Source organism: Thalassophryne amazonica, chromosome 13, assembly GCF_902500255.1.
Source record: "Thalassophryne amazonica chromosome 13, fThaAma1.1, whole genome shotgun sequence".
Taxonomy (NCBI): domain Eukaryota; kingdom Metazoa; phylum Chordata; class Actinopteri; order Batrachoidiformes; family Batrachoididae; genus Thalassophryne; species Thalassophryne amazonica.
This window is the reverse complement of record NC_047115.1, coordinates 91908946-91935364: the sequence shown is the minus strand read 5'-3', so window position 1 is coordinate 91935364 and position 26419 is coordinate 91908946. Positions and strand designations below refer to the sequence as shown.

The window sequence follows — 26419 nt, the reverse complement described above, 5'->3', positions numbered from 1 at the left end:
TGGTCCTGAAGACAAATTATCCATATACAGCCTCCTGAGTTTGGAAAACAACACCTGAAAATACTTTAATTCCTTGTTGTGGCTGAAAAAAGTTCCTCTGTGTCTTCGGGACTTTGTGCCGCAGTTCCTCCGTCTGAACTCAGATCATGGTTTCCATCAGGCCATGGCCATCAGGTTGGTGAGTTTCAGCCCTTGGTGTGGCTGTCCAGGCTGATAGGGACCGGCTTGGTCCGCTACAGGTGTAATTCGTTTGTTGGATGTCTGTGGTACTGTGTTTGGAACCTCCGCTCCTCCTGCACGCGCCAGAAGTTGAGTCACTCATTCATTAACGTCTCAGTTACCACAGGCAACGGCAAATCTGTCTGCACACGATGAAATTATCCCATGATCCACAAAGAAAAAAACTAAATGTCAAAACTACTCCGTTTTACCTCCGTGTGGAGCGGAGATGCCGCACATCACCGAGTGTGCATGTGTGCGCACGCCAGCTCCTCCAATATTTACATGTTCCAGCTTTGAAGAAAAAACATTTACGGTATGTATTTGTGTATGTTACCTGTACGTATTTAATTAAAAGTAAAAAAAAAAAGGGTGGAGAGTGAAATGCTGTTTAGCTCAGTGTCTCACATTGTTGACGAAAACAGAAATAACGCAGATAAGCTTCTTTTCATCAAAAAGAATCTGCCCCTCACATTTTCAAAAAAGGCTTTTAGTCCTCACAGACATAACTGAAGTCAGTGATGGACAAAAGTGTGGATAGCATACTCACCGACTTTCAGAATGATGTCCTGCTGGATCTACGGTCCTCCATGTCCAGTATACAATTCCCGCTTATATGATCCTTTTGTCCTTGGCTCTGAGATCCACGTGCAAGACTCATCCATGCACTGAACCAGCCTCTTCTCTGTGACACAGCACTTTCCAGCAGCGCTTCAGGGGTGTGCGTCATTTAATTTGTTTTTACAATAACATTGTATGATTCCTTTGCCTGTTCCATTGGGGTGTTTTTTTTTTTTTCCCACTTGGACTCTCCACAGCAGATCCCAGGTTATTCTGCATGTTGATCTGGCACAGATCATGTGCAATGTCCTCCTCCACCGTCCTCCTGCATTTTGACTCTGATGGACAGATGATGTCACATTTCCATGACACGCCATTTAGCTGAAAGATTTTCCCAGTTTAAAGACACATATGTGCACTCTGGGAGAGCTGGATTTGAGCAGAGTTTGCCGTTTAAATGAAAACATTTCATCGTATTTCCTCACCAATCATGTGTCATCCTCACAGCAAGCACATCAGGCAACTCCCACCACACATCCTTGTCTGTGGGGGATGGGGGTAGACAAACGGGGGTGAGGCTGAGGGAGCACTTCAGGTAAAAAAAAAAAAAAAAAGATTAAAAATGTCACAATGACGTTTGACCTGGAACAGTTGTGTCCGTGCACCGCTCCTGCAGAATTGTGCTCCTCAATAAAAATAAATAAATCATCTCTTTGTCTCTACCTCGAATGGGAGTCCTGAAGCCTGCTGCAACTGCAGCCACTTCCAGGAGCAGCCGTTTCTCTCCGATCATCTCCACTATTTTGACGTGCTTCCCAGCAGCACATTATCCAGCACTTTAGGAATCCCAGAGAGTGCATTCAGAGTGAGAGAGTATGCACAGCCTGTCACACCATAACAGATCAAGGCAACGTATGAGGAGCTGATATGAATTTTGGATGTCCATTTTTATCCTGCAAAAGTCCTTTTACCATTCCATAACTGCATTCCTTGTCAGCTGATGTACACCGAGCCTGTTAGAAAGTTTTGTGTGTGCTCAAAACTTTGAGTAGACACCAGGATAAGAGCCTTTCTGCTGCTTGCACATTTCTTTACCATTTTGTCGTCTACTTGTTTTTTTTTTTGCTATTTACAATACATATACATTTACAACCCCAATTCCAATGAAGTTGGGACATTGTGTAAATGCAGATAAAAACAGAATACAATGATTTGCAAATCCTCTTCAACCTGTATTCAATTGAATACACCACAAAGACAAGATATTTAATGTTCAAACTGATAGACTTTATTGTTTTTGTGCAAATATTTGTTCATTTTGAAATGGATGCCTGCAACACGTTTCAAAAAAGCTGGGACAGTGGTATGTTTGCCACTGTGTTACATCACCTTTCCTTCTAACAACACTCAGTAAGCGTTTGGGAACTGAGGACACTAATTGTTGAAGCTTTGTAGGTGGAATTCATTCCCATTCTTGCTTGATTTACGACTTAAGTTTTTCAGCAGTCCAGGATCTCCGTTGTCGTATTTTGTGCTTCATAATGCGCCACACATTTTCGATGGCCGACAGGTCTGGACTGCAGGCAGGCCAGTCTAGTATCCGCACTCTTTTACTACGCTGTTGTAACATGTGCAGAATGTGGCTTGGCATTGTCTTGCTGAAATAAGCAGAGACGTCTCTGTAAAAAGACGTTGCTTGGACGGCAGCATGTGTTGCTCCAAAACCTGGATGTACCTTTCAGTATTGATGATGCCATCACAGATGTGTAAGTTGCCCATCGCAGATGCTGGCTTTTGAACTTTGTGCTGGTAACATTCTGGATGGTCTTTTTTCTCTTTTGTCCGGAGGACACGACATCCATAATTCCAAAAGCAATTTGAAACGTGGACTCATCAGACCACAGCACACTTTTCCACTTTGCGTCTGTCCATTTCAGATGAGCTCGGGTCCAGAGAAGGCAGCGGCGTTTCTGGATGTTATTGATGTATGGCTTTCGCTTTGCATGGTAGAGTTTTAACTTGCACTTGTAAATGTAGCGTTGAACTGTGTTAACTGATAATGGTTTTCTGAAGTGTTCCTGAGCCCACGCGGTAAGATCCTTTGCACAGTGATGTTGGTTTTTAATGCAGTGCCGCCTGAAGAATTGAAAGTCACGGGCATTCGCTGTTGGTTTTCGGCCTTGCTGCTTACATGTAGAAAGTTCTCCAGATTCTCTGAATCTTCTGATTATATTATGGGCTGTAGATGATGGAATCCCTAAATTGTTTGCAATTGAATGCTGAGAAACATTGTTCTTAAACTGTTGTACTATTTTTTGTTCACAAAGTGGTGATCCTCACCCCATCTTTGCTTGTGAACAGCTGAGCCTTTTGGGGATGCTGTTGTGAAAGTGTAGGTACACGGACCCACAACAGGGGGCGCAATGAACGGACAATGGAGAAAGGTGAATAACAAGTTTTACTGTTGTGAAAAGAGCACAACCAATACAACAATTAATAATTTGGAGTTTGAAGCCGAAATCTGCTGGTGTCGTGTGGGCAGGCTCGAAGGTAGGAGGCGTCCGTCCTAGTCGAACCGGAACCACCCAGATTTCCTCTGCCACCGAACCCCAGAAGTACTGGAACCGCCAAGTCCCGAATTCCCAGGTGGCCACTGCCTCCGCTCGTCGGATCCGGTACTGCTGGCGGGAAAGAGCACAAACACACAGGTATGGGTGCGACAGCACCCAGTAGACAGAGAGGGGAGAAGCCGCCTCCACCTCTTGTTACAATGAAGCAGGAAAGGTGAGTACTTATCCAAGCAAGTAGCTTTCTGTAGTCAGCTGTCCTGAAAAGGTTTACCAAGGTTTATCAGAGTCTTCAATATGAGCTTGCAGAGAAGGTTACCTTAATCTCAAGGCGATATCTCGGCACTGAGGTGGAGACGCTGTCCTGCTGATATACCTCCGTCCTGAGTGCAGTCAGCTGTGTCCAGTAATGGGTGACAGCTGTCACCCTGGCAGCCTTCGTCGGCGGCAGCGCCCTCTGGTGCCTGGAGCCCGCACTCCAGGCAGGGCGCCCTCTGGTGGTGGTGGGCCAGCAGTACCTCCTCTTCAGCGGCCCACACAACAGATGCTCCTTTTATACCCAATCATGACACTCACCTGTTTCCAATTAACCTGTTCACCTGTGGAATGTTCCAAACAGGTGTTCTTTGAGCATTCATTAACTTTCCCAGTCTTTTGTTGTCCCGTCCCAGCTTTTTTGAAACATGTTGCAGGCATCCATTTCAAAATGAGCAAATATTTGCATAAAAATATATCTATCAGTTTGAACATTAAATATCTTGTCTTTGTGGTGTATTCAATTGAATATAGGTTGAAGAGGAGTTGCAAATCATTGCATTCTGTTTTTATTTACATTTTATACAACGTCCCAACTGCATTGGAATTGGGGTTGTATATCCTGTGGCTGTCTGATGCTTCAGACTGGGATTCTGATTGGCCAAAGCTTTGAGTTCTGCATGAGTGGAGAGAGAAACCAACGCAGCAACATGTAACGTGGCTGTTCATTTAGCCGAAGTCAGACTGCGACAAAGACAGACAGCGTGGCTGTGTTCTTTGGACATCACAGCTCACTCTGCGGATTATTTTGGCAAAAAGGCGCCGCAGAATTGTTTGATGTCCTTGCCACTGTAGCCATACTGAACACTGGCACAGTGAGAAGATACTGTCAGCACACGAATGTGGTGAGGAAGTATAATGTCATGATCCCCGAGCGAGCCGGATTCTGTCTACATTTGTGTTCAGATCTCAACAATATCCCACTCAAAACCGGCTCCCCCCAGCACACATGTATGTCTTGAAACTGAGAAAATCATTGTGATGAAAGCAGCTTTCTGTGTTGTTAGTAGAAATGTGATGTCATGTGTCCATGAGTGTCCCAAATCAAATGCGTAACTAATCCATTTGATGCTGCGGGCAGCTGGGCTAAGTGTGAATGAAGCCTTTAACCATTACCTCTAAACACGCATGAACAGTTAACAGGTTGTGAATTATGCTGATAAGACTCAATTTTTGGTACCACAAGTAACTGGAGTGCTTCAGCGAAATGTAGCACGGCGAGCCCAGTGGTGTGATGTTTATTGGATCTCTGAGGTCATGCAGCTCCAGTGAAAGTGTGTGTTTAATTTGGTCAGAGCGTGAGTTCAATAGATTAGTGAGCTTGCTGTCTATGCTGCGATAACTAGCAATGGCCGTACCACTTAACTGAGTCCAGATTAATGTTAGTGAAGGAGAAGGATCCAGTTACTCACATGCCACGGGTAAACACACACAAAAATTAACCGATACCCCGACTTCGTGACTTTTAACCTCAGTCTCTGTGCCTGACATCTTAAGCCCGTGCTTTAAAAGCAGTGCAGTGAGTTGATTGAAAAACCCAGCATGAAGTTCAGCCAAGCCCTCACGAGCTAGCTCATGTGCATTCTTTCACACCACATGTAGAGAGCAGACACATACATGCAGGAGAAAGCTTGGCAACACTTCACCAGCGCCTGGCCAAATGACTTTTCTCATACAGTTTTTTTTAATTATTATTATTAAAAAGTCCTCTCCTAGGGAGTTTCTGTGGCTGGTTATCCCCAGTCCCACCCTGCTTCTGCCTTTTTCTGCACATTTGGGAGCCATTAGCGAGCCTAACGTGAGGCTACTGTACACCCCCTCACATCATGTGTGAGGCCAGGTGAGGAAAATGCTGGGTTATAACACACCACCATACAGATGTGTGTGTGTTTGTGAGGAAGTAGCAAAACAGATCTGCTGCAGGCTACATTCTGTTCCACTGTGAATTATGTACTGTGTGTAAAAACTACATTAGATCCTCGAGTGCTGCTGCTGTGGTGACCAGTAGCCGTGTTCTCTTTGTCTGTCCTGTGCTACCCAGGCAGAGTGTCCGTCTGATGGGCCAGAGGTGGGTTATGGTTCCTTCCACCAACAGTACTGGCTGGACGGGCGCATCGTGGCGGTGGGGGTGATCGATATCTTGCCCACCTCTGTTTCCTCCGTCTACCTGTACTACCACCCAGACTTCGCCTCGTTGACCCTGGGCTCGTACTCGGCTCTCAGGTTGGTGACCAGATCCTCATGTCCTTCACATCAGTGCTCTTCTGTGTGTGACAGCCTCAATATGGTGGACTTGTGTGTGTGTGCTTATAGTGGATATGACACATAAGAAATTAGGTAAAACTGATATAAATATCAAAATATACACACAATATACACTCAAAAATATAAACGCAACACTTTTGGTTTTGCTCCCATTTTGTATGAGATGAACTCAAAGATCTAAAACTTTTTCCACATACACAATATCAGCATTTCCCTCAAATATTGTTCACAAACCAGTCTAAATCTGTGATAGTGAGCACTTCTCCTTTGCTGAGATAATCCATCCCACCTCACAGGTGTGCCATATCAAGATGCTGATTAGACACCATGATTAGTGCACAGATGTGCCTTAGACTGCCCACAATAAAAGGCCACTCTGAAAGGTGCAGTTTTATCACACAGCACAATGCCACAGATGTCGCAAGATTTGAGGGAGCGTGCAGTTGGCATGCTGACAGCAGGAATGTCAACCAGAGCTGTTGCTCCTCTATTGAATGTTCATTTCTCTACCATAAGCCGTCTCCAAAGGCGTTTCAGAGAATTTGGCAGTACATCCAACCATCCCCACAACCGCAGACCACGTGTAACCACACCAGCCCAGGACCTCCACATCCAGCATGTTCACCTCCAAGATTGTCTGAGACCAGCCACTTGGACAGCTGCTGAAACAATTGGTTTGCGTAACCAAAGAATTTCTGCACAAACTGTCAGAAACCGTCTCAGGGAAGCTCATCAGCATGCTCGTCGTCCTCATCGGGGTCTTGACCTGACTCCAGTTCGTCGTCGTAACCGACTTGAGTGGGCAAATGCTCACATTAGCTGGCGTTTGGCACGTTGGAGAGGTGTTCTCTTCACGGATGAATCCCGGTTGACACTGTTCAGGGCAGATGGCAGACAGCGTGTGTGGTGTCGTGTGGGTGAGCGGTTTTCTGATGTCAATGTTGTGGATCGAGTGGCCCATGGTGGCGTTGGGGTTATGGTATGGACAGGCGTCTATTATGGACGAAGAACACAGGTGCATTTTATTGATGGCATTTTGAATGCACAGAGATACTGTGACGAGATCCTGAGGCCCATTGTTGTGCCATACATCCAAGAACATCACCTCATGTTGCAGCAGGATAATGCACGGCCCCATGTTGCAAGGATCTGTACACAATTCTTGGAAGCTGAAAATGTCCCAGTTCTTGCATGGCCGGCATACTCACCGGACATGTCACCCATTGAGCATGTTTGGGATGCTCTGGACCGGCGTATACGACAGCGTGTACCAGTTCCTGCCAATATCCAGCAACTTCGCACAGCCATTGAAGAGGAGTGGACCAACATTCCACAGGCCACAATTGACAACCTGATCAACTCTATGCGAAGGAGATGTGTTGCACTGCATGAGGCAAATGGTGGTCACACCAGATACTGACTGGTATCCCCCCCAATAAAACAAAACTGCACCTTTCAGAGTGGCCTTTTATTGTGGGCAGTCTAAGGCACACCTGTGCAGTAATCATGGTGTCTAATCAGCATCTTGATATGGCACACCTGTGAGGTGGGATGGATTATCTCAGCAAAGGAGAAGTGCTCACTATCACAGATTTAGACTGGTTTGTGAACAATATTTGAGGGAAATGGTGATATTGTGTATGTGGAAAAAGTTTTAGATCTTTGAGTTCATCTCATACAAAATGGGAGCAAAACCAAAAGTGTTGCGTTTATATTTTTGTTGAGCGTAGTAATTTGAAAGTGGTTTTAATTATCACTGAGAAATAAAGTTTGTACAGCTTCTCAAAAGTGTGTTTCTTTGACAGCGCGCTGGCAGCGTTCCATCAGCGGTAACGTGATTACGTGATGTCACAGCGTGTAGAGTCCCATCTTTGTCTGTTAGATTGACAACAGGAACAGATGGACCTCAGCATGGACAGTGACGAGATCGAGAACTTTTCTGACTCCTCTTCAAGTGTGGATTATTTCTGTGAGTAAATCGAGACCGACTCTGATCCTGAGGATGTCGCGGCAGTGATTAGACCCTAGAGATTGGAGCTGTATCTTTCGAACGAACATTCAAACCCGGAGCATTCTGGCAGCGAAAATAATGCAGACGGTGTTTATGGCGGAGCTGAAGCAGAGGCAAGAGACGTGCCAATTCTGATGGATTTTGAAAGACTACAGAATACGGAATGGTAAGGGAGGCTTTGATTTTTGTTGCTGCTGTTTATAACACTATAATTATAGCATTTTCGATTCTAGCGTCTGTTTACGGCCTTTGTTATTTTTCTGGAGCAGCGATAGTGTAGATATTACTTGCAGACCACCGTCATTACTTTCGGGTTTTTGCCGTTTTCGAGTGCCTGGCATTGCATTCATCCGTGTTTAGTTACGTTATTTTCACGAAAGAATAAAAATAAAGAAAAAAAAGATCGCCGAAAACAACAGTGAACATGCCGCCGCCGTGTTTACTACGTATTGCACTGATATTTTTACAAGTTCCTTGACCATTTCAAGATTATTGTGAACATATTATTTAGGGTTGACATTTTATGTGTTCCTGTGAGTGGCGAGAACATGGAGACGGTAGAGGAAAGTGTCTGCTGTCGAGAGCAAATGCGTGTGTGCGAGCAGAGCAAGCGGCAGCCTGACATTTCATGCATCACACAACACCGCGGCTTTCGATCTGTCTGCCTGGACTTGAAAAGGCTAAAACCTTTCGCCCTTGTGTTTGTGCAATATGCTCCGACACACTGGTCATATCGACAAACAAATCCCTGAGAGCTGTGTTTAATCAAAGTGTCTGCCGCTAAAAAAAAGTGTAAACAACGGCCGCCAGGCGCGCAAGCTGATACAGTCTACACGCAGTGATGTATTTCAGGCTTGGTGCTCAGCGGGAAGCTGGTCACGGGGTGTGCACATTTTTCAGTAGCGGGATGTTCAAATGTTGTATATAATGGGAGAACCGCGTCCATTTTCCCAAAATGCTTAGGTTGAACGAATTATATAACCTTTGTTACATGTAGTAAGACTGTTGTCTTTAAGTGTCATATCCACTTTAAGTTGCACTGGAGTGCAAGTGTAGTCTTTTAAAAAAAAAAAAGCATAATGAAGAGGGGAAAAAACTCCCAAAACATTCTGTCACACCAGAGTAGTAGTTTTGTTTTGTTTTTTAAATAAGCATATATGTCACAGGAATTCAAGAAAAAACATTTTGTACCACTCTGGGGAGACTGCACAGCCACACGGAACATCGGCTGAATATTGTTAATGTTCTGTTTCTTGTTTCCTCTTCACTGAAGTTGTAGTGTATAATACACACATTTGGATGTGTTTATATTGAACTTGGATAATTTCCCCACCTTTATTTAGTCCATTTTATCAAAGAATGTGTTTGTTGAATTACAATGTCTTGATTTCTATATAAAGTTACTTAAAAGTAATGCATTTTTTCTGTTTATGCTGTCACTTTTATTGCACCTGCTTTATAATTGCATTGTATCATATCACAGTCAGGTCTGTTTGGTTGTGCAGTTTTCCGTCGCTGCTCGATGACTTGCTTTTATCACACTCGACAGACATGTTGCACTCATTGGCCTTGAGAACGCGCTTGATTTAAGTGCCAATGTGATGCTTGTCTTAGCCACCGGGGGGCGAGGATAGAACTGTGTTCTGATGTCTTCAAGGACAGAGAAATGGACACGTTGTAAGCGTATATATTAATTACAGAGGTTGACCAGTTTGGTCATTCCAGTATTGTCTCAGAAGATTTACTACTACTCATATACAGTATGAAGGTATGAAAACAACTAGTGTGGCAAAATGGGGTGATTTTTGTGAGCTTGGTCCCATACCTTAGGGCTATAAACCAATGGTGCTGGAATGGTGTTAAAAGTCAAGGTCACAGGGTGAGGTCAAAAATTATGCCCAAGCAAATATATTGGGGGGGGGGGGGGCATTTCAGAGGCTTGTATCTCCTGAATCAGAGCTGACGAACCCAAAGTTGATCGACCTTGAAGGTTGAAATCAAGGACACTCAGTTTGATCACTTGAAGGGACATAATGGTGCTTGATAGAGAATCACGAACAACAAAAATGAATCCAACACTTACAAAAATGTCACGAAATATGAAAATGCCGGGTAACAATGCATAAAATGAATGAAAGTAATTGTGATCGCTGCCACAATAATGAGTTTCAGTTGGCGTTTTATGTTCATATTTGTTTTTGGTTTTTGGGGAAGTGATGGTGGTCTAGTGGTCCTTAGTGCAAGGTCCTTAATCCCCTAGTTGATCCTGGTGTGTGGTGAGCGGCGTGCATGGCAGCACCCTGACATCGGGATGAATTTGAGGCATAATTGTAAAATGCTTTGAGCTTCTGATGCAGATGGAAAAGCACTGTATAAATGCAGTCCAAGAACATGAAACCCCCATTGTCTTTTTGGTCACTTCAGGAAGTGCAGGGTACTCAAGTGGTACAGTCGTGTTCAAAGATCTGCTTTTTACCTGCTTAACAGAAATAATCTATTTCTAATAATAGAGTTCTAATTTCTTATGTCACAGCAGAATGTTCTGGGTTAGTTTGATTATCAGAATGTTTCATATTCTTAAGTCGCTGTGATATTCTGCTGTGGTCATTCACTGCTGCCTTTTCTCTTCTGCAACTTTTTTTTGGGGTGGATAGTTCCAGTTTTATTACCTCATATTTGTTCTTTTTGCCTTTCTGCCTTCTTTGATCTTTTAAGCTTCTCGTTGAATTGTGTCTTTCTTTAAAATTCTATACTATAAGTGCCTTATAGGCTGATTAAAATACCTCTGCCTTCACTTGATTAGTGGAGGCAGCGTTCAGTTTGTGGTTGAGCTGACGACAGTGCTGTCTGCCAAAGTGAAATGGGAGAACACACACACACACTCTTTGGACTTACTTAAACAGATACGGGTGTTTCCTGTAAAATGTAACCCAATAATGTGAGAGAGACTTTTTAAAATAGTGCTGTGGAGATGTAGCAGACTGGGTGATCCAGGCCTCGTAGATGTCGTGTGTACAGGTGGTCGTATGTAAGACGCAAGTCTTTGTTTTTCATAGCAGTTTGAACAGGACGAGTTTTCCTCTTGAAGAGGAAACACTGCACTCACCATGAGGTGCACATTCACCACCAGTTATTTTCTGAGATAGGATCCAGCACTGGAACAGAGAGTGCAATATGTTGAAAACAACTGGAAGATGGCCAACAGGACTGAAGTCCACCTGCTTGTGGACAAAAACAAATAATTTTTTTTGTTTGTTAATCTGTTAATCAATAATATGTCCAAAAATATTTTCTGAATAACACTGGCCAATGTGATTTTTCTTGCATGGAGTTTTTTGACGGATTTTGATTAGTTTTGGGGCTCTGAATCCAAATCTGGTGTTAGTTTTTGCCAATCACATCATGTTTTTGAGATATGAAAAATTTCTCATATCAAGCATTGAAGCAAAAACTGCAGTCTCACACACCTCTTTGGCGCCATAAAGCCTGTCACCCACTGCCCTCCAGGAACAACGAGAGACCTGCTGTCATCCTGAGGTTTGTCAACCGAAAACACAAAGTGGCTCTGCTAAAACAAGGTCGCAAATTCAAAGGAACAAACGTCTTTATTAATCAACATTTAACCAAACGGAATGCAGACATTGCAAGGAAGGCAAGATGACTCAAAAAGTAGCAAAAGATTCAACACACCTGGGTATCAAACTGTAAAGTCTTCATTAAACTGAACGGGAGCCCAGAGAATGCCAGAGTGTTGGTGGTAAGAAGGGTAGAGGGGCTGGACAAATATATCTGAAAATGCCCCAAATAAGGTAATAAATGACTATAGACTCTAACATCAATTATGCCTGCACCACCAAACAACAATGACTTAAGTAAGCTACAGAGAATACTACAACACAAACAAATGGAACTGGAAACTTTTAATTTCATGGAATATAGCACACATGATGATCTACTTGATATAGACCCTGACAATATTTGTCTTTGCTCTGTTGTTTGTAACTGTAATTATCTCATTCAAGATCAATACAACAAAAACATAAACTCCCAGGGGAAGCTATCAATAATACATTTTAATAGCATAAGTATGTACACCAATTTTAGTTCAATTAAAGATTATTTGCACAATTTCAATTTCCCATTCAGTATTATTGCAGTTACAGAAACCTGGATTAGCAATGATGGAGATATGAATTTTAGTCTTGATGGTTATGAGCTAAGGAATATAAACAGAGAAACCAAAACAGGAGGTGGAGTAGCACTATTTATTCACAAATCCTTAACATACAAAGTTATTGATAATGTCTTTTGCGATAGATGACATTATGGAATGTGTAACTATTGAAATTTGTAATGGAAAGCAGAAAAATGTCATCGTAAGTTGTGTGTATCGTTCACCTGGATCAAATATTGATATTTGTATTAAAATTATGGAAGAAAGGTTTTCAACTTTCAACCATAAACAATTATTCATTTGTGGTCATTACAGTATTGACCTTCTGAATCCATCGAGACATAAAGCAACAAACGATTTCTTAGACACAATGTACAGTTTGTCTCTGTATCCTACAATTACTAAGTCAAGTAGAATAACATCACACAGTGCTACTTTGATTGATAATATCTTCACTAATAACACTGGGGTTCCTACATCCAGTGGCTTACTACTATGTGACATCACTGATCATTTACCTGTTTTTACTCTGTGTGACTGCAAGCTCACTAAGGTCAAAGAGGATAAGAAGGTGACTTTTAAGCGAATAAGAACTGAAGAAAACATTGGTGCTTTCAACAACACTCTTAAGGATCAGGACTGGAGTTCAATTATCTCTGAAACAAATGTAGATCAAGCTTATGACATTTTTCTGAAGACTTTTATCTCCTTGTATAACAGACACTGTCCAGTCAAAGAATACAGTATAAAGAAGAAATCAATTAATAGCCCCTGGCTTACAAAAGGAATATTGAATGCGTGTAAAAAAAAAAAAAAAAAAAAAAAAAAAAAAAAAAAGCAAAATCTGTACAAATTGTTTATCAAATCTAAAACTCAAGATGCTGAACTCAGATACAAGACATACAAAAACAAATTGACTGATATAGTAATTAGAAATGCTCAGCAGTTATATTTTAAACAAATGCTGTATGATAACAAAAGCAATACAAAGAAGACATGGGAGATACTAAACAGTATTATTAAACAGGGCCCAACAAAAACTGAGTACCCCAACTATTTTGAAAATGTCAGTGGAAATAAGCATGATATGAAAAACATAGTTAACAATTTTAACCATTTGTTTGTGAACATTGGTCCAGAGCTGTCTGCTGGAATTCCAGACCATTCCCAGAGTCAGCCCTTAGCAAATGTCACTATGATTAAGAATCCATTTTCAATGTTTCTCTCTGCAACCAACGAACAGGAAGTAAAAGAAGTAATTCTCAAAGGTAAAAGTAAATATTCCACAGATTGTGATGGTATTGGCATGTCTTTAGTAAAGAGAATTGTTGACAATATTGTAATTCCATTCGCCCATATTTGCAACTTGTCTTTTCAGTCTGGTTGTTTTCCTAGCAAAATTAAAATAGCAAAAGTTATACCATTATTTAAATATGGAAACAAACACACTTTCACTAATTATCGTCCAATCTCCCTCCTCCCTCAGTTTTCAAAAATTTTGGAAAAATTATTCACTTCTCGGCTTGAAAATTTCATTAACAAATATCAAATAATAAATGAAAGCCAGTATGGCTTTAGGTCCAAAAGAACTACTTCTATGGCAATAATGGAGGCTGTAGAAGAAATAACGAATGCTCTGGACCATAATAAATATGCAGTTGGTATCTTTATTGATTTTAAAAAAGCATTTGACATGATTAACCACTCAATTCTGATTGGTAAACTTGAAAATTATGGAATCAGAGGAGTAGCTGGGAATTGGATACGAAATTACCTGACCGGAAGGGTCCAGTATGTAAAAATGGGAGATTATGCATCTGAACATCTTGGTATTACCTGTGGTGTCCCCCAGGGGTCAGTGCTGGGTCCAATTTTGTTCAATCTTTACATTAATGATATATTCAATGCATCAAAATTTTTAAAGTTAATTCTCTTTGCTGATGACACAAACATCTTTTATAGTAGTTCAGATTATAACAAGCTTCTGGAAACTGTGAATATGGAATTGAAAAAATACAAAAAAAATGGATGGACACCAATAAATTACTGTTAAACCTAAGTAAAACAAAAACCATGATTTTTGGTCATTATAAACATAGAAATGAATTACAAATTATTATTGATTGTGTACTAATTGAAAATGTATCGGAAAACAAATTTCTAGGTGTAATTATGGACAGCAAATTATCATGGAAAGCCCACATCAGGCACATAAAAACTAAAACATCTAAGAACCTCTCTATTATAAATATAGCTAAGCAGTCCCTTGACCAAAATGCACTCCGTATTTTATATTGTTCTCTGGTTCTCCCCTATTTCACATACTGTGTCGAAATATGGGGCAATAACTATAAATGTTCAACAAATCCGCTATTCTTATTGCAAAAAAGAGCCATGCGGATTATTCACAAGGTTGGTTTCTTAGAGCACACCCATGATCTTTTTATCCAGTCCAAATTATTAAAATTTCATGACCTTGTAAAATATTGTACTGTAATTATGCTATTTAAAGCATTCAATAATCAACTTCCAAAAAATGTGCAAAATGTTTTTTTCTCACAAAGAGAAGATTCATAATTTAAGAGGTAATGGAAATTTTATTTTACCTAAGGTACAAACCACTCGTAAAAGTTTTTGTGTGACAGTATGTGGGGTTAAAATGAGGAATGCTCTGGATCTACAGCGAAAGCTTTGCCCAAATATTCACAAATTTAAGTCCTTGTATAAAAATGCAGTTTGGTCAGAATACAGTCATAGTAGAGTTTGAATGTCTTGTTGTGCATATGTCTGTATCAGTGCTATGTTTGATACCTGAAGTTTCCTTACCATCGTTGGTATGTGAGTTCTTTCTATTGTATTACCATTGTTGGTAATATTGTTCTTACCATTGCTGGTATGTAGCTTGTTGTTTCTTATATGAACATTTAATGTATTTACTAATCTATTCTTCATTAAGTTATCAATATTTTCGATGTGAATGACTTGCTCCTTATTTTGGTGTGTTATTTATTTATTTATTTATTTTTTGTTTTTTCTCAACTGATATGGAAATTGGAAGTCAAATATGAGTTCAAGTTAAGTATTAATGTAAGATAGGGGTGGGATTCAATAAGTTTTCTTCTTCCCACTCCTTTTTGAGCAAAAATGAAATGTATCTGACTGTTTAATATTTACTAGGTACATGTATTTTGTTTACACTGCTCGAAATGAATTAATAAATAAAATGAAAAAACTTGGTTTAAAAACTATGCTTTTGAAGCTGCTTTTGTGCACGATTAGTGGCATCAAACTTGTGAATGAATGAGCAACTTTTCCATAATCCATCAATACGGAACATGCAGATTGCAAAAAAAAACCAAAACAAAGTTGATATGATAGAGGAAATCTGAGCTCAGGTTTGCATTCAGCACCCCAAAATGACCCTGAATCAGTTCTCAAAGTCCATGTAAGAAAAGTTTTATTTATTTATTCATTTTTTGTTGACAGTCAGTTATTCCTTTGGTTAAGATACCCACAAAATGAAACTGCTAACTTTCAACCTTAATATTCAAACACTTTCTCATTAAAAGTACTTATTTTGGACATTTTAAAGACTTCTGTGAGAGTTGTTGGCGTGTCTTGGTGGCTTTCCTCATTAGTCTCCTTCCAGTATGCTCAGTCGTTTTTGAGAACTCTAGTTGACACAGATTAATCATACAGTACCAAGCCTTGTTTCTTAATGATTGACGCAAATAGAGTCCAAGACATATTCAGTGACTTGGAAGTGTTCATGTGTTCGTCCCCTGACCTGTTCCCAAGAAAACTGCCTGTGAAAGTAATTATTTAATCCTTATATTTAAAATAAATTGCCCCATCCATTTTTTATGTAATGTATTGGAGACTATAAATGCTGAAATAGATATAGATTAAAATGAAATGAAATAAAATTGACCACGCAAAACACGAAATATTCAGAGATCATAATAGCTGTAATGAAATGGAAGTAAATTCAAGGATCACTTTTTTTAAATTTGCAATTTCAAAATCATCCCAACTTTGGGTAATTTGTGCTTGTATATTTGCATGACAAAATATGTTGTTGTGTGTGATTAAGCAGTGTGAACAGGAGAGGGGGGTGTTGAGAAATGTCTAACAGGTTTGGGATATGAGGTGGACGTGGGGGCTGAGGAGGAGGAAAACGGTAAGAAGACGTATGAGTGTCTCAGCATTTAACAAACACACAGCTGCTGTGTACAGTTAGTGGGGCAGATAAACATGCGTGTGGAAGGTATTGTGCATTTTATGCAGAAAGCTTGACCCTTCACACCCAGCGCCTTTTTTTCCAGATTTGGAGGCATTTTGTGTCTGACCCCAAGTGACCTTGAATAGCCGTCAATAGTTGTCCCATCAGTCGTTATAATCACACATACTATCCCCAATAAAACTGGATCAATTATAACATTGAAGCTTCTTCACAAGAAAGATCAAGATCAGAATTTTTCATCTGAATTCCACTGTTTTGTTTTCAAAACATTAAAATCCAACAAATGTAGAAAATCAATATCATCAACATAGGGAAAAAACTGCCAGAATCTAAATATAGAATAGATAATTTCTTCAAGGGACTAAGATACAGATTTTCTCCTTGATCAAACAAATAACATGTAAAAGAACTTGTTTTTTTTTTCCTGCAAATAATAAATTGGGCAGATGGAATCTTGGACTCCTTCAAAACTGCATTTGATACGTGCAGAAGTAGAAATGGATCAACTTCTTCATAACTACCTTCATCTTTTGAAGGAGTTTGTTTTCGTTTATTGGAGTGCACAGAAAGATGGTTCCAGTGATATTTTGCGTCAAGTGCAATCACATCCAGGGGTGCAAGTTTGTCAAGTAGTTTGGTATCTTGTGTTTCTAAGGCAGCCTGTCAGATATTCGTGTCTAACTGTTGCTGATGCCTTTGTTCTCAGCAGTAATCTGTGAATTTTGGGTGCATCACAGTGCTGCAGCTTTTCAGCTGACTTCCTCTGACACTACAGTGCTGTTTGATTTCCATCCAAAAACTCTTGTACTTTTATTAGTCTGGCGTCTATACTGCTTATGTGGAAACGTTCTTGACACCTCATGAGGTCATTTGTCAGTGACACACAGCTTGTATGGGGTTGACTGCTTAATCTGGCTGGAATCGATCTGTTTCCACAGAGCACAAGGTTCCCAGTTTTCCTGGCTACATAGTGTTCAGTTGTTTAGCTGTAGAGGGTCAGCTGTTGAGACTGGTGATGTGCCACGTGCATGTTCTCAAACCTGGTCCTCAAGTACCCCAAACTTGCAGATTTTGTATCTCTCCCTGCTCTGCTACAAGCTGAGTTGTTCATGCAGCTGATCAAGTATTAACAGATACCTGAATCACCCTGCGGACAGGACACCTGTACATCGTGCACTCCCTACTGCCTCACCCCTGATCCATTTAAATAAATCCCTATAACTGAACATCAGTATTGTTCTGTTGGTTGTTTCCTTTGAAGCTGTGATGGGTGAAGCAACAAACAAAAGATCACGCAGTTCCTGGTGGTAGACCAATTTGCACTCTGTATCTGGTGGTTAGTAGATAGACACCACCACCACCACCAACACACACGCACAAGGGTCATACTATTGTGATGATGTTCATAAATGGCCTAGACAGATGATTTTACACCTTAAATTATTGGGGACAGGATCAGTTATTGGAAAGATGGTAAGTGAATTTCTCCACTGTGAGATCAATAAAGTCTTATCTTAAACATAAAAATAAGTATTTACAGGCCCTGAGGCCTGTTGCTGCTGGTGTTTATCTCTGGATTGTGTTGCATGAAGCAGATGAGTCTGATTCCATGTGGATTGGACACCAGTTCAATGCAGGTTACCTCCCCAGCCAAGGTCGGGACCCACACATGTATAACTGCGAGGACTGGGAAAGTGTAGATGCAGTGTCTTGTCCAAGAACACAGACAGACTGTACAACAAAAAATCAGACACAAGTCACCATATTGGTAGGAAAACTCCTTATTCCACTAATGTGCCTGCAGAGAAGGGAGTATGCGTATGCAGTAGTCAAATGTAACCGTATAAGGGAACCCTAACCATTCATCCATTCCTTTGGTATTTGCTAGTGTTTAGTGTTTCTGAAAAAAAAACAAAAAACAAAAACTTTTTTATATTATGTATGTGAAGAACAAAATAATCAGCAGGTGTGATGACCAGCAGTAAGATGGGGCTTAGTTGGCTTGAATAGATTTTATATACAGTGGCTTGCAAAAGTATTCAGCCCCTTGGTATTTCACACGTTTTAATTTGTTTATGACATTACATATACAAAAAGAAAACCGGGCTTCGCAACATAAAAATTTCTAAAATTATCTTCCTTAAACTCAAGCTTAAAGTAAATCTCCACACCCTGACATAAATTAATTAAAAATATAAAAGCCAAAATGATGGATTGCATAAGTAATGGGCCCCTTTGGTATAATACCTGTAAATAATTCAGTTTTATTGACAGTTTTCTTCATATGAGTCAGGGGATGGATACATGAACATTTCCAAGTCACTGAATATGTCTTGAACTTTACTTACATCTGTTATGAAGAAATACAAAAAGTATGTCACTTTGTGGTAAATCTGTGTGGAGTAGACAGCTCTCAAAAACTGAATGACTGTGCAAGAAGGAGAAGAGTGAGGAAAGCCACCAAGACATCCAGACAACCCAGAAGACACTTCAGACTTCTATGGCTGTGATTGGAGAAATTGTGCATAGTGCATGTTTTGGATTTTATATCCCCAGTTATACAGCTTCATGATGAAGTGGAGCAGAGGGGGATTTTATTAAAAAGAAGAGCTGAAAGTTCAGGTCTAGATGCAAGATGCATCTATGTCAAGATGCATGCCAAGATTTGATATTTTAGTGAAAGAAGACCCTCGTCTACACCACTTCATCATGAAGCTGTATAACCAGAGATACAAAATCCAAAACTTGCACTGTGCACAATTTCTTCAGTCACAGCCACAAAAGCCTGTAACTTCTGGGTTGTCTCGGTGTCTTGGTGGCTTTCCTCACTGTTCTCCTTCTTGCACAGTCTCTGTTTTTGAGAGCTGTCTACTCCACACAGATTTACCACAGAGTGACATACTTTTTGTATTTCTTCATAACTGATGTAAATAAAGTCCAAGACACATTCAGTGACTTGGAAATGTTCATGTATATATCCAGTGACTCATCTGAAGAAAACTCAGTAAAGTTGTAGAGATTTGTTTTCAGTTTGAGTCTAAGGAAGATAATTTTTGAAATTTTTATATTGAGAAGTCAGATTTACTTTTTGTATTTGAAACGCAATAAACAAATTAAAATGTGTGAAATACCAAGGGGCTGAATACTTTTGCAAGCCATTGTGTGTGTGTGTGTGTGTGTGTGTGCACGCACAAGCACACAAAGGGCCCAGAAGAGTCCAAATCACAAGGTGTTTTCTGCAGCCTCTTCATTTACAAGAGATTACATCAATTCTGATGAGCAAGCTAGAAAATACCAAGCAAGCCGCCAATAGTGCAGCTATAAAGCACACAAAAATTCAAACTGAGAGAACAGAGTTATTTATTTATATATATATATATATATATATATATATATATATATATATATATATATACACACACACAGTGTGTGTATATATAGTGTGAGGGGCGCTGTGCAGGAGTAGAGGGCTTGGTAATTGGCTTGTGCTGCAGTGTCAGATGGTTGAAGAGGGGATAATGGCAGACTCAAGCTGCTGCCACGGGGTGGAGGTGGGGGCAGTGTGAAGGGTTGAAGTGAGGGGAGGCGCTAGGCTTTTTGTGAATGGACCCCTCACCTCTCTTGACCCCCTCCTCCGATTCAGGCTTGCCGGGTCCTTTTGTAGACAGAGGATGGGAACCCAGGAACCTGGCAGTGAGTGAGTGACCTTCCAGCACCTCGCTCTAGCTGCCTCTCCTTTCCCTCCCTTTCACTTTCTTTACCCTCCTTTTTTATATTCTCCTCCTGCCTCCCTAAGCCTGACACCCCCCCCCCCCCCCCAACTCTGCTTTCTTTGTCCCATCCCTTAGTTTTCCATGCATCTATTTTACTTTAAGGCCTCGTTCTCCCTCTCGCAGTATAAAGAGAATTCTCATTCATTTAAGTGGGTGAAACAGGGACAGGGAAACAAACGGGATGAAAAAGAGGGAGCTGGAATTTAGTTATGGAATAGAGTAGGGGCTCCATATGAGCTTTCTCCAAAGGTTTGTAAATAAGGAAGAAACTGCTGGAGGAAATTTTTTAAAAGAAGTCTTTAAGTATATTAGAAGAAGATGTGTAAGTCCTTTCTGTTGTAAATCTTTGTTTTACATGATCTTTGCTGTTATTTTCACCACGTTTTCCGCTGAACGGATCGATGGCTATGGAGAGAAAGTGGGTGTTTCTGTGTAATAAAATGAGTCTGTTGCCCTTTTTATACAGCCTGTCGAAGGTGGAAACATGGCACTGTTCTTCTTCCTTAAAGTTATGTATAAAACGCATGAACGCATAACAGTAGGCATTGTTACGTTGACAGTGGAAGTCACCACAGATTCAAACTGACATCTGTGTAAAAGTGGAGCCAGTGTGACAGGACAGGGGTCTGAGGTTTTTGTGTGTGTGTGTGTGTGTGTGTGTGTGTGTGTGTGTGTGTGTGTGTGTGTGTGTGTGTGTGTGTGTGTGTGTGTGTGTGTGTGTGTGTGTGTGTGTGTGTGTGTGTGTGAGAGAGTGACGCCGACCGGGGATTTAGAAGAAACACGTTGCAACTTTTCTACACAAACATGACTATTGAAATTTCTGAAAATCAGTCAATGAGGTCGAGGAACCCTGTACCATGACCCCATGTGAACCAACAAAAACAATCAAGAATTAGAATCAAGCACCTCCGACGATGCTACGCATATGTTAAATGTCAGTGACCGTGTGCAGCCTGCGGTCTGAAGTCCTACACTGCATCATCATTATGCCACCTTTTTTAGTTCTGTGTAAACGAGAGAAGGCTGAATAATGAGGTGTTTTCTTAGCAGCAGTATTGTGGAGCCTTTGTTCAAAATTGGCTCAGGGAAATCTGAGTCTGAGCAATTGTACCAGTTTTCTTTTTTGCGATATGATGGTGATTATATTGTCATGAAATAGAATTTTAACAAGAACTTTATCTACAATTTTTTTAAACATATATAATACTTCTGTAGTGGTTTGCTTGCACCTGCTGTTATGAGTGACACAGACATGAGATGGGATAGACCCACACAGTGACAAAAATTTGTCAGATGTAAATAAATAGAAATAGAAAAACAAAATATTTTGTATACTAAAAGCTTGGGGGGGCCGTACTGTTACAGTATTGTTCAGACTTAACTCATTTAAGATGGTATCAGATAATGGCCTGTCAAGATGAAGACACTTTCATCAGCCGCTTTATTAGGTCAACCTTGCTAGTACCTGGTTGGACCCTCTTTTGCCTTCAGAAGTGCCTTAATTGTCCATGGCATAGATTCAACAAAGTGTCAGAGATGTGGTCCATATTAACATGACAGCATCATGCAGCCACCCATTCAACCTGTCTGTCCATTCTCCTCTGACCTCTGACACCAACAAGGCATTTTCATCTGGATATCTTCTCTTTATTTGGACCATTCTCTGTAAACCCTAGAGATGGTTGTGTGTGTGTGTGTGTGTGTGAAAGCACCAGTGGATCAGCAGTTACTGAAGTACTTAGACCAGCCCGTCTGCACCATCAACAGGGCAATTCTGTGGTAACGGAATTACAATCTGAGCTAATCTGTCATGGTTAGATACCATATGTCCAGATTTTGCTGCTGTTGTAATTCCGTTACCATAGAATTGCCCAACAGTCCACGTTCTTACCCATTCTGATGCTCGGTTTGAACTTCAGCAAGTCATCTTCACCATGTCTAGATGCCTAAATGCATTGAGTTGCTGCCATGTGATTGGCTGATTTGTGTTAACAAGCAATTGAGTAGATGTACCTAATAACATGGCTGCAAACATATCCATCAAGATGTGCATCCTCACACGCACACAGGGGCGTAGCACCAAATTCTGGGCCCTAGGTACTAGCCATATTGAAGACCCCCCCCCCCCCCCCATTTTCTTTTTTTATTAACGCAAACACCAAATTTCTAATGCGTAGTCAAACCAGGTCTAAATCATGTATACCTTAGGTCACACCTGGGAGTCAGAACCCTTTTTAAAGTTGGGGGAGCAATATTGAGTTGGGGGGGGTCTGGGGGACCAAATTGCACCATTTTCTAGAAAAATGGTGCAATTTGGTGCATTCCCATCTGTTAAAATGCACAGGAATGCACCAAATGGCACCATTCTCATCTGTTAAAATGCACAGGAATGCACCAAATTGCACCATTTCTCTAGAAAATGGTGCAATTTGGTCCCCCAGACCCCCCAACTCAATATAGCTAGCTTTCAAGCTCACCTCTCTTTTCAAATAATTTGGTTAGTAGCTGCTTTCCCTCATTTAATTTTCTTTCCTTGTCCTTTTTTCTCTTCTTTTTGAAATCCAGACTTTGATTTTTTAGGAAAGACATATTTTATTTCAGCCTAAACACTAGGGCTGCAACTAACGATTATTTTACTAATCAGTTCATCAGTCGATTTTTTTTTTTTTACTTACATGTGAGTTTTGCCATTATTTCTTTAAGTGAATTATTATTAAAAGGCCTTTGTCACACATCAACGTTTGACCTTGTAACAAAGTTATGTTATATTCTCGTCAAAATACCTGGAGTAGTGTTTTGGTTTATTTTGCACATACATACATCACCGACACACCACAAAGAGATTTCCATCAGGTTTAGATGCCTACAGCAACTATCTCAACCACTGACACATATTACAGCAAGAGTCCACAAAAGTATTTTAAAGGCCTGACGAAAGTGTAATATGTTATATTTAATAAGATACGAGGTCTATTAGATAATAAACCGACCCTTTTATTTTTTTTTTAACTATATGGATTTGAATGACGTGTGATAACACCAATCATGCTTGAACCCTCGTGCGCATGCGTGAGTTTTTTCATGCGTCGGTGACGTCAGAAGATTCAGAAGAGGCCGGCATGAGGACTTTATGCGGACATTCCACTGTTTAAGGACATTTTGTAATGAAAGACGTGCGCGCAAATTCGCCGAGTTGTTTCTGTGACGACTCGGCAAATCTGTGTGCACTGCGACAGGAAAAACACCTCCGTGTTGAAAACCATTTGTAAAATTCAGGCGGCTTTTGATGGCTTTCAACAAGTGAGTAACTGAGAAATTGTTTAACAGCTTGGGCATGTTCCAACTTGCCCGTTAAGGTTTCCAACGGAGGTGTTTTTCCTGTCGCGACCCCCCGCGGTCGGGTCCGGCCCGACATGCGACTCTGGCCGCACGTTCTTTCATTATAAAATGTCCGTTAACAATGGAATGTCCGAATAAACTCCTCATGCCGACTTCTTCTGAAAGTTCTCTGTTCTCTGACGACTTACTGGGTCAATAGAGCCTGAAATGTGGAAGTTTTCAACTTGAAACGGCGAGACGCTGCCGCCTCGAAGCGCAGATCGCCGTCAGGCGCCGTGGGCTGTCCTTACGGCGACACTACCAGACCAAAATCTCTCATCAGCCGTTAAAATTTTTACAAAAAAACAGCTGAATTTATCGAATGGTGTCCACTCAGTTGTGCCTTACAGCTTTTGAAAAAATTTTTATCAAACAAAGCAGCAGTCTCTGAGCCATTCCTAAACAATGAAAAAATCGACGAGAGGGTGGGCGACTCCTCACTCAAAGACTGTCCACAGGCGAATGACATAACCGACAGGCGTCAAAAAACTCTTGCATGCCCACAAGGGTTCAAGCATGTCTGATGTAATCACACGTGATTCAAATCCATATGGTTTTTGAAAAAAATAATAAGGTCGGATACTTTTCTAATAGACCTCGTATTTTCATGAAAAAAGACACAAATGTGCAGTTTACTGCATTTCATTTTTTTCTTGTGTAAAAACACAGGTTAGATGTGGTTTGACCGAAACAAATTGTCATTAAACTTAATAAAACAGGGATGAAGTGGAGGTTTAAGAGTCACTAGGTGTTCACAGGAAACAGTTATTTCTATAGTTATTTATGTTCATTGTTAGTTGGTTTAATCTTTTCTGTTTTGTTTCATCAGATTCTTTTTGTCCGTTTCTCTAAAACTTTGTGGCATTATTAGTTATTATTACTATTGTTGTTGTTTCTGTTGTATGGCTGGGGGGCCTGGCCGCCTTTTTGTTTCTGTCTTTTGTTTTTCCTTCCAGGTGGCTTGCATTTGGGACTGAGTGGCTGTGTTGCTGAGGTTATCAGGACCTCACCCTGATCACCTGTGGCTCGTCAGGACTCACAGCTGTGGTGCATCTATATGGATTGGAACATGGTGGCATTTAAGACTGGAGTATACAGTGTGTATTTGCCAGAGACTCGACCTTGTGACCAGACGGATGAGATCGTCGTCTTGGGAGCCATCTCATCATCAGTGGATGCAGAGAACGTCCAGGGTTTGATGCACGGTCTGTGAAAGAGGAGGGGGTGAGGTCTCACGCTCGTCAGCACACTTCCTGAGGTACGTTAGATTTTGTGACTAACGTTTATACAGTCAGTAAATGTGGTGTCCCTCACACCTTATTATATTGAGCTGTACGTTAGTCATGTATCGGCTTCCACTGCAGTGGAGTTTTGTGAACTGGATGTTCCATGCCTGCAGGTTGGGAAGCTGATTAGTAATTAAGCCAGGAAGTGTTTGCTGTTTATGTACACCTTTGAGTGGTCTCTCTGTGTGTAGAGTGTGGACTCACATAATGGTTCCTTCTTTCACAGACTCGGTTTGTTGCGGCCACCTGGGGGGTGTCGGCGGGGTCCTTGGGTCCGAACGGCTTCGTTAGCGCTGCTGGGAGCGCACCGTATCACCACCACGCCAGACCGCACACTCTTTTGTTGTTTTGTATCACATCACTGTTATGTATTAAATTCAGTTAGCCTTTGTACCGTGCTCTGCTTATTTCATACTGGGTCCTTCAAACGCTGGTTGGTTCTCCGAGCTGCGTCCGACACATAACAGTTTCTATTATTATTATTGATATATAAATACAAATAAATGAATAAAATATTACAATTTGTAATACATTTGACTCTTTTACGACAACAAACACTGAGCCATGAATTATTATACAGAAAACAAATGTGCTGACAGGTGCAACTGCTTAATGCTAACTTCAGCATTGAAAACGCCATAGACATGCTAACCCGTTAGCATCGGTCCCGTTTTTAAGTTATAAAATACATCTATCAACTGTTTCAGAAGACCATAACAGGTCAGATTAACATAAAAAGGTAAATGTTACTCACAGACATATGCTCTTTGGAGTTTTAGTGGGGAAAAATTAAGATTAAGTGAAATAAAACGAAGCACCAGATTCTGCGAATCACTGCTTAGATTGGTTCAAGGTTCAAAGCAAAGCCGTGCTTTAGAAACGGTTGATTTATATGGAAGAAACAAAATATTTGCTGTAAAACAAAGTTATTTACAACTAATTGATGACTAAATTAGTTGACAACTATTTTAATAATCGATTAAATCGATTAGTTGTTTCAGCTCTACTAAACACCTTTCTGTGAGATCCTGTTTGGGGTGTGTGTGTGTGTGTGTGTGTGTGTGTGTGTGGTGTGGGGGGAGTGCTGCCTGTGCGCCTGGACTAAACCATTGTACAACTGTGCAGGGGTGGAAGGGCCCTCAGAGATCTTTCAGTATTATTGTTAGAGCAGAATTATGTTTCGCAACATTTATACATTCATCCTAATTATATTCTTTTACAACATGAATTGTATGGACATTAATAACATGCAACACAAAAATGTATTTAATGCCAGTTTTTTGTGGGCCCCCCATGCTCTGGGCCCTGGGTACATAGTACCCTTTACCCCCCCAGTCCGACGCCCCTGCATGCACAGACAGTGAAAACAACACCCTGTGTCACAACTTTGCTGACATGCAGGCCAATGACAAATGTAGTCATAAATATAGTCTAGCCTTTATGATTCATAATAACAAATCTGTGTTTATTATTCACAGGAAGTAGTGCTGTCTGGTGCTAAGTTAGCATGTTTGCATCTCCTTCCTGCAAGTGTAATTGTGGTTGCCATACTTGTTGGTATATTCTCGCTGTCAACTGGGCTCCTAGGAGTGTACTAGAAAATTGACAAAGCACGACAATGGACTGC

The 26419-nt window shown here is 40.8% G+C and overlaps 1 protein-coding gene across 3 annotated transcripts in view; it reads left to right on the top strand.

Moving 5' to 3' along the window:
* LOC117522911 (arginyl-tRNA--protein transferase 1) overlaps nt 1-26419 on the top strand; it is a 243334-nt gene that overhangs the window by 106429 nt on the left and 110486 nt on the right. For all 3 annotated transcript variants that reach the window (XM_034184337.1, XM_034184338.1, XM_034184336.1), the window contains one exon: nt 5704-5885. In XM_034184337.1, coding sequence (XP_034040228.1) covers nt 5704-5885 — 182 coding nt within the window. The remainder of the gene's footprint in view (nt 1-5703; nt 5886-26419) is intronic.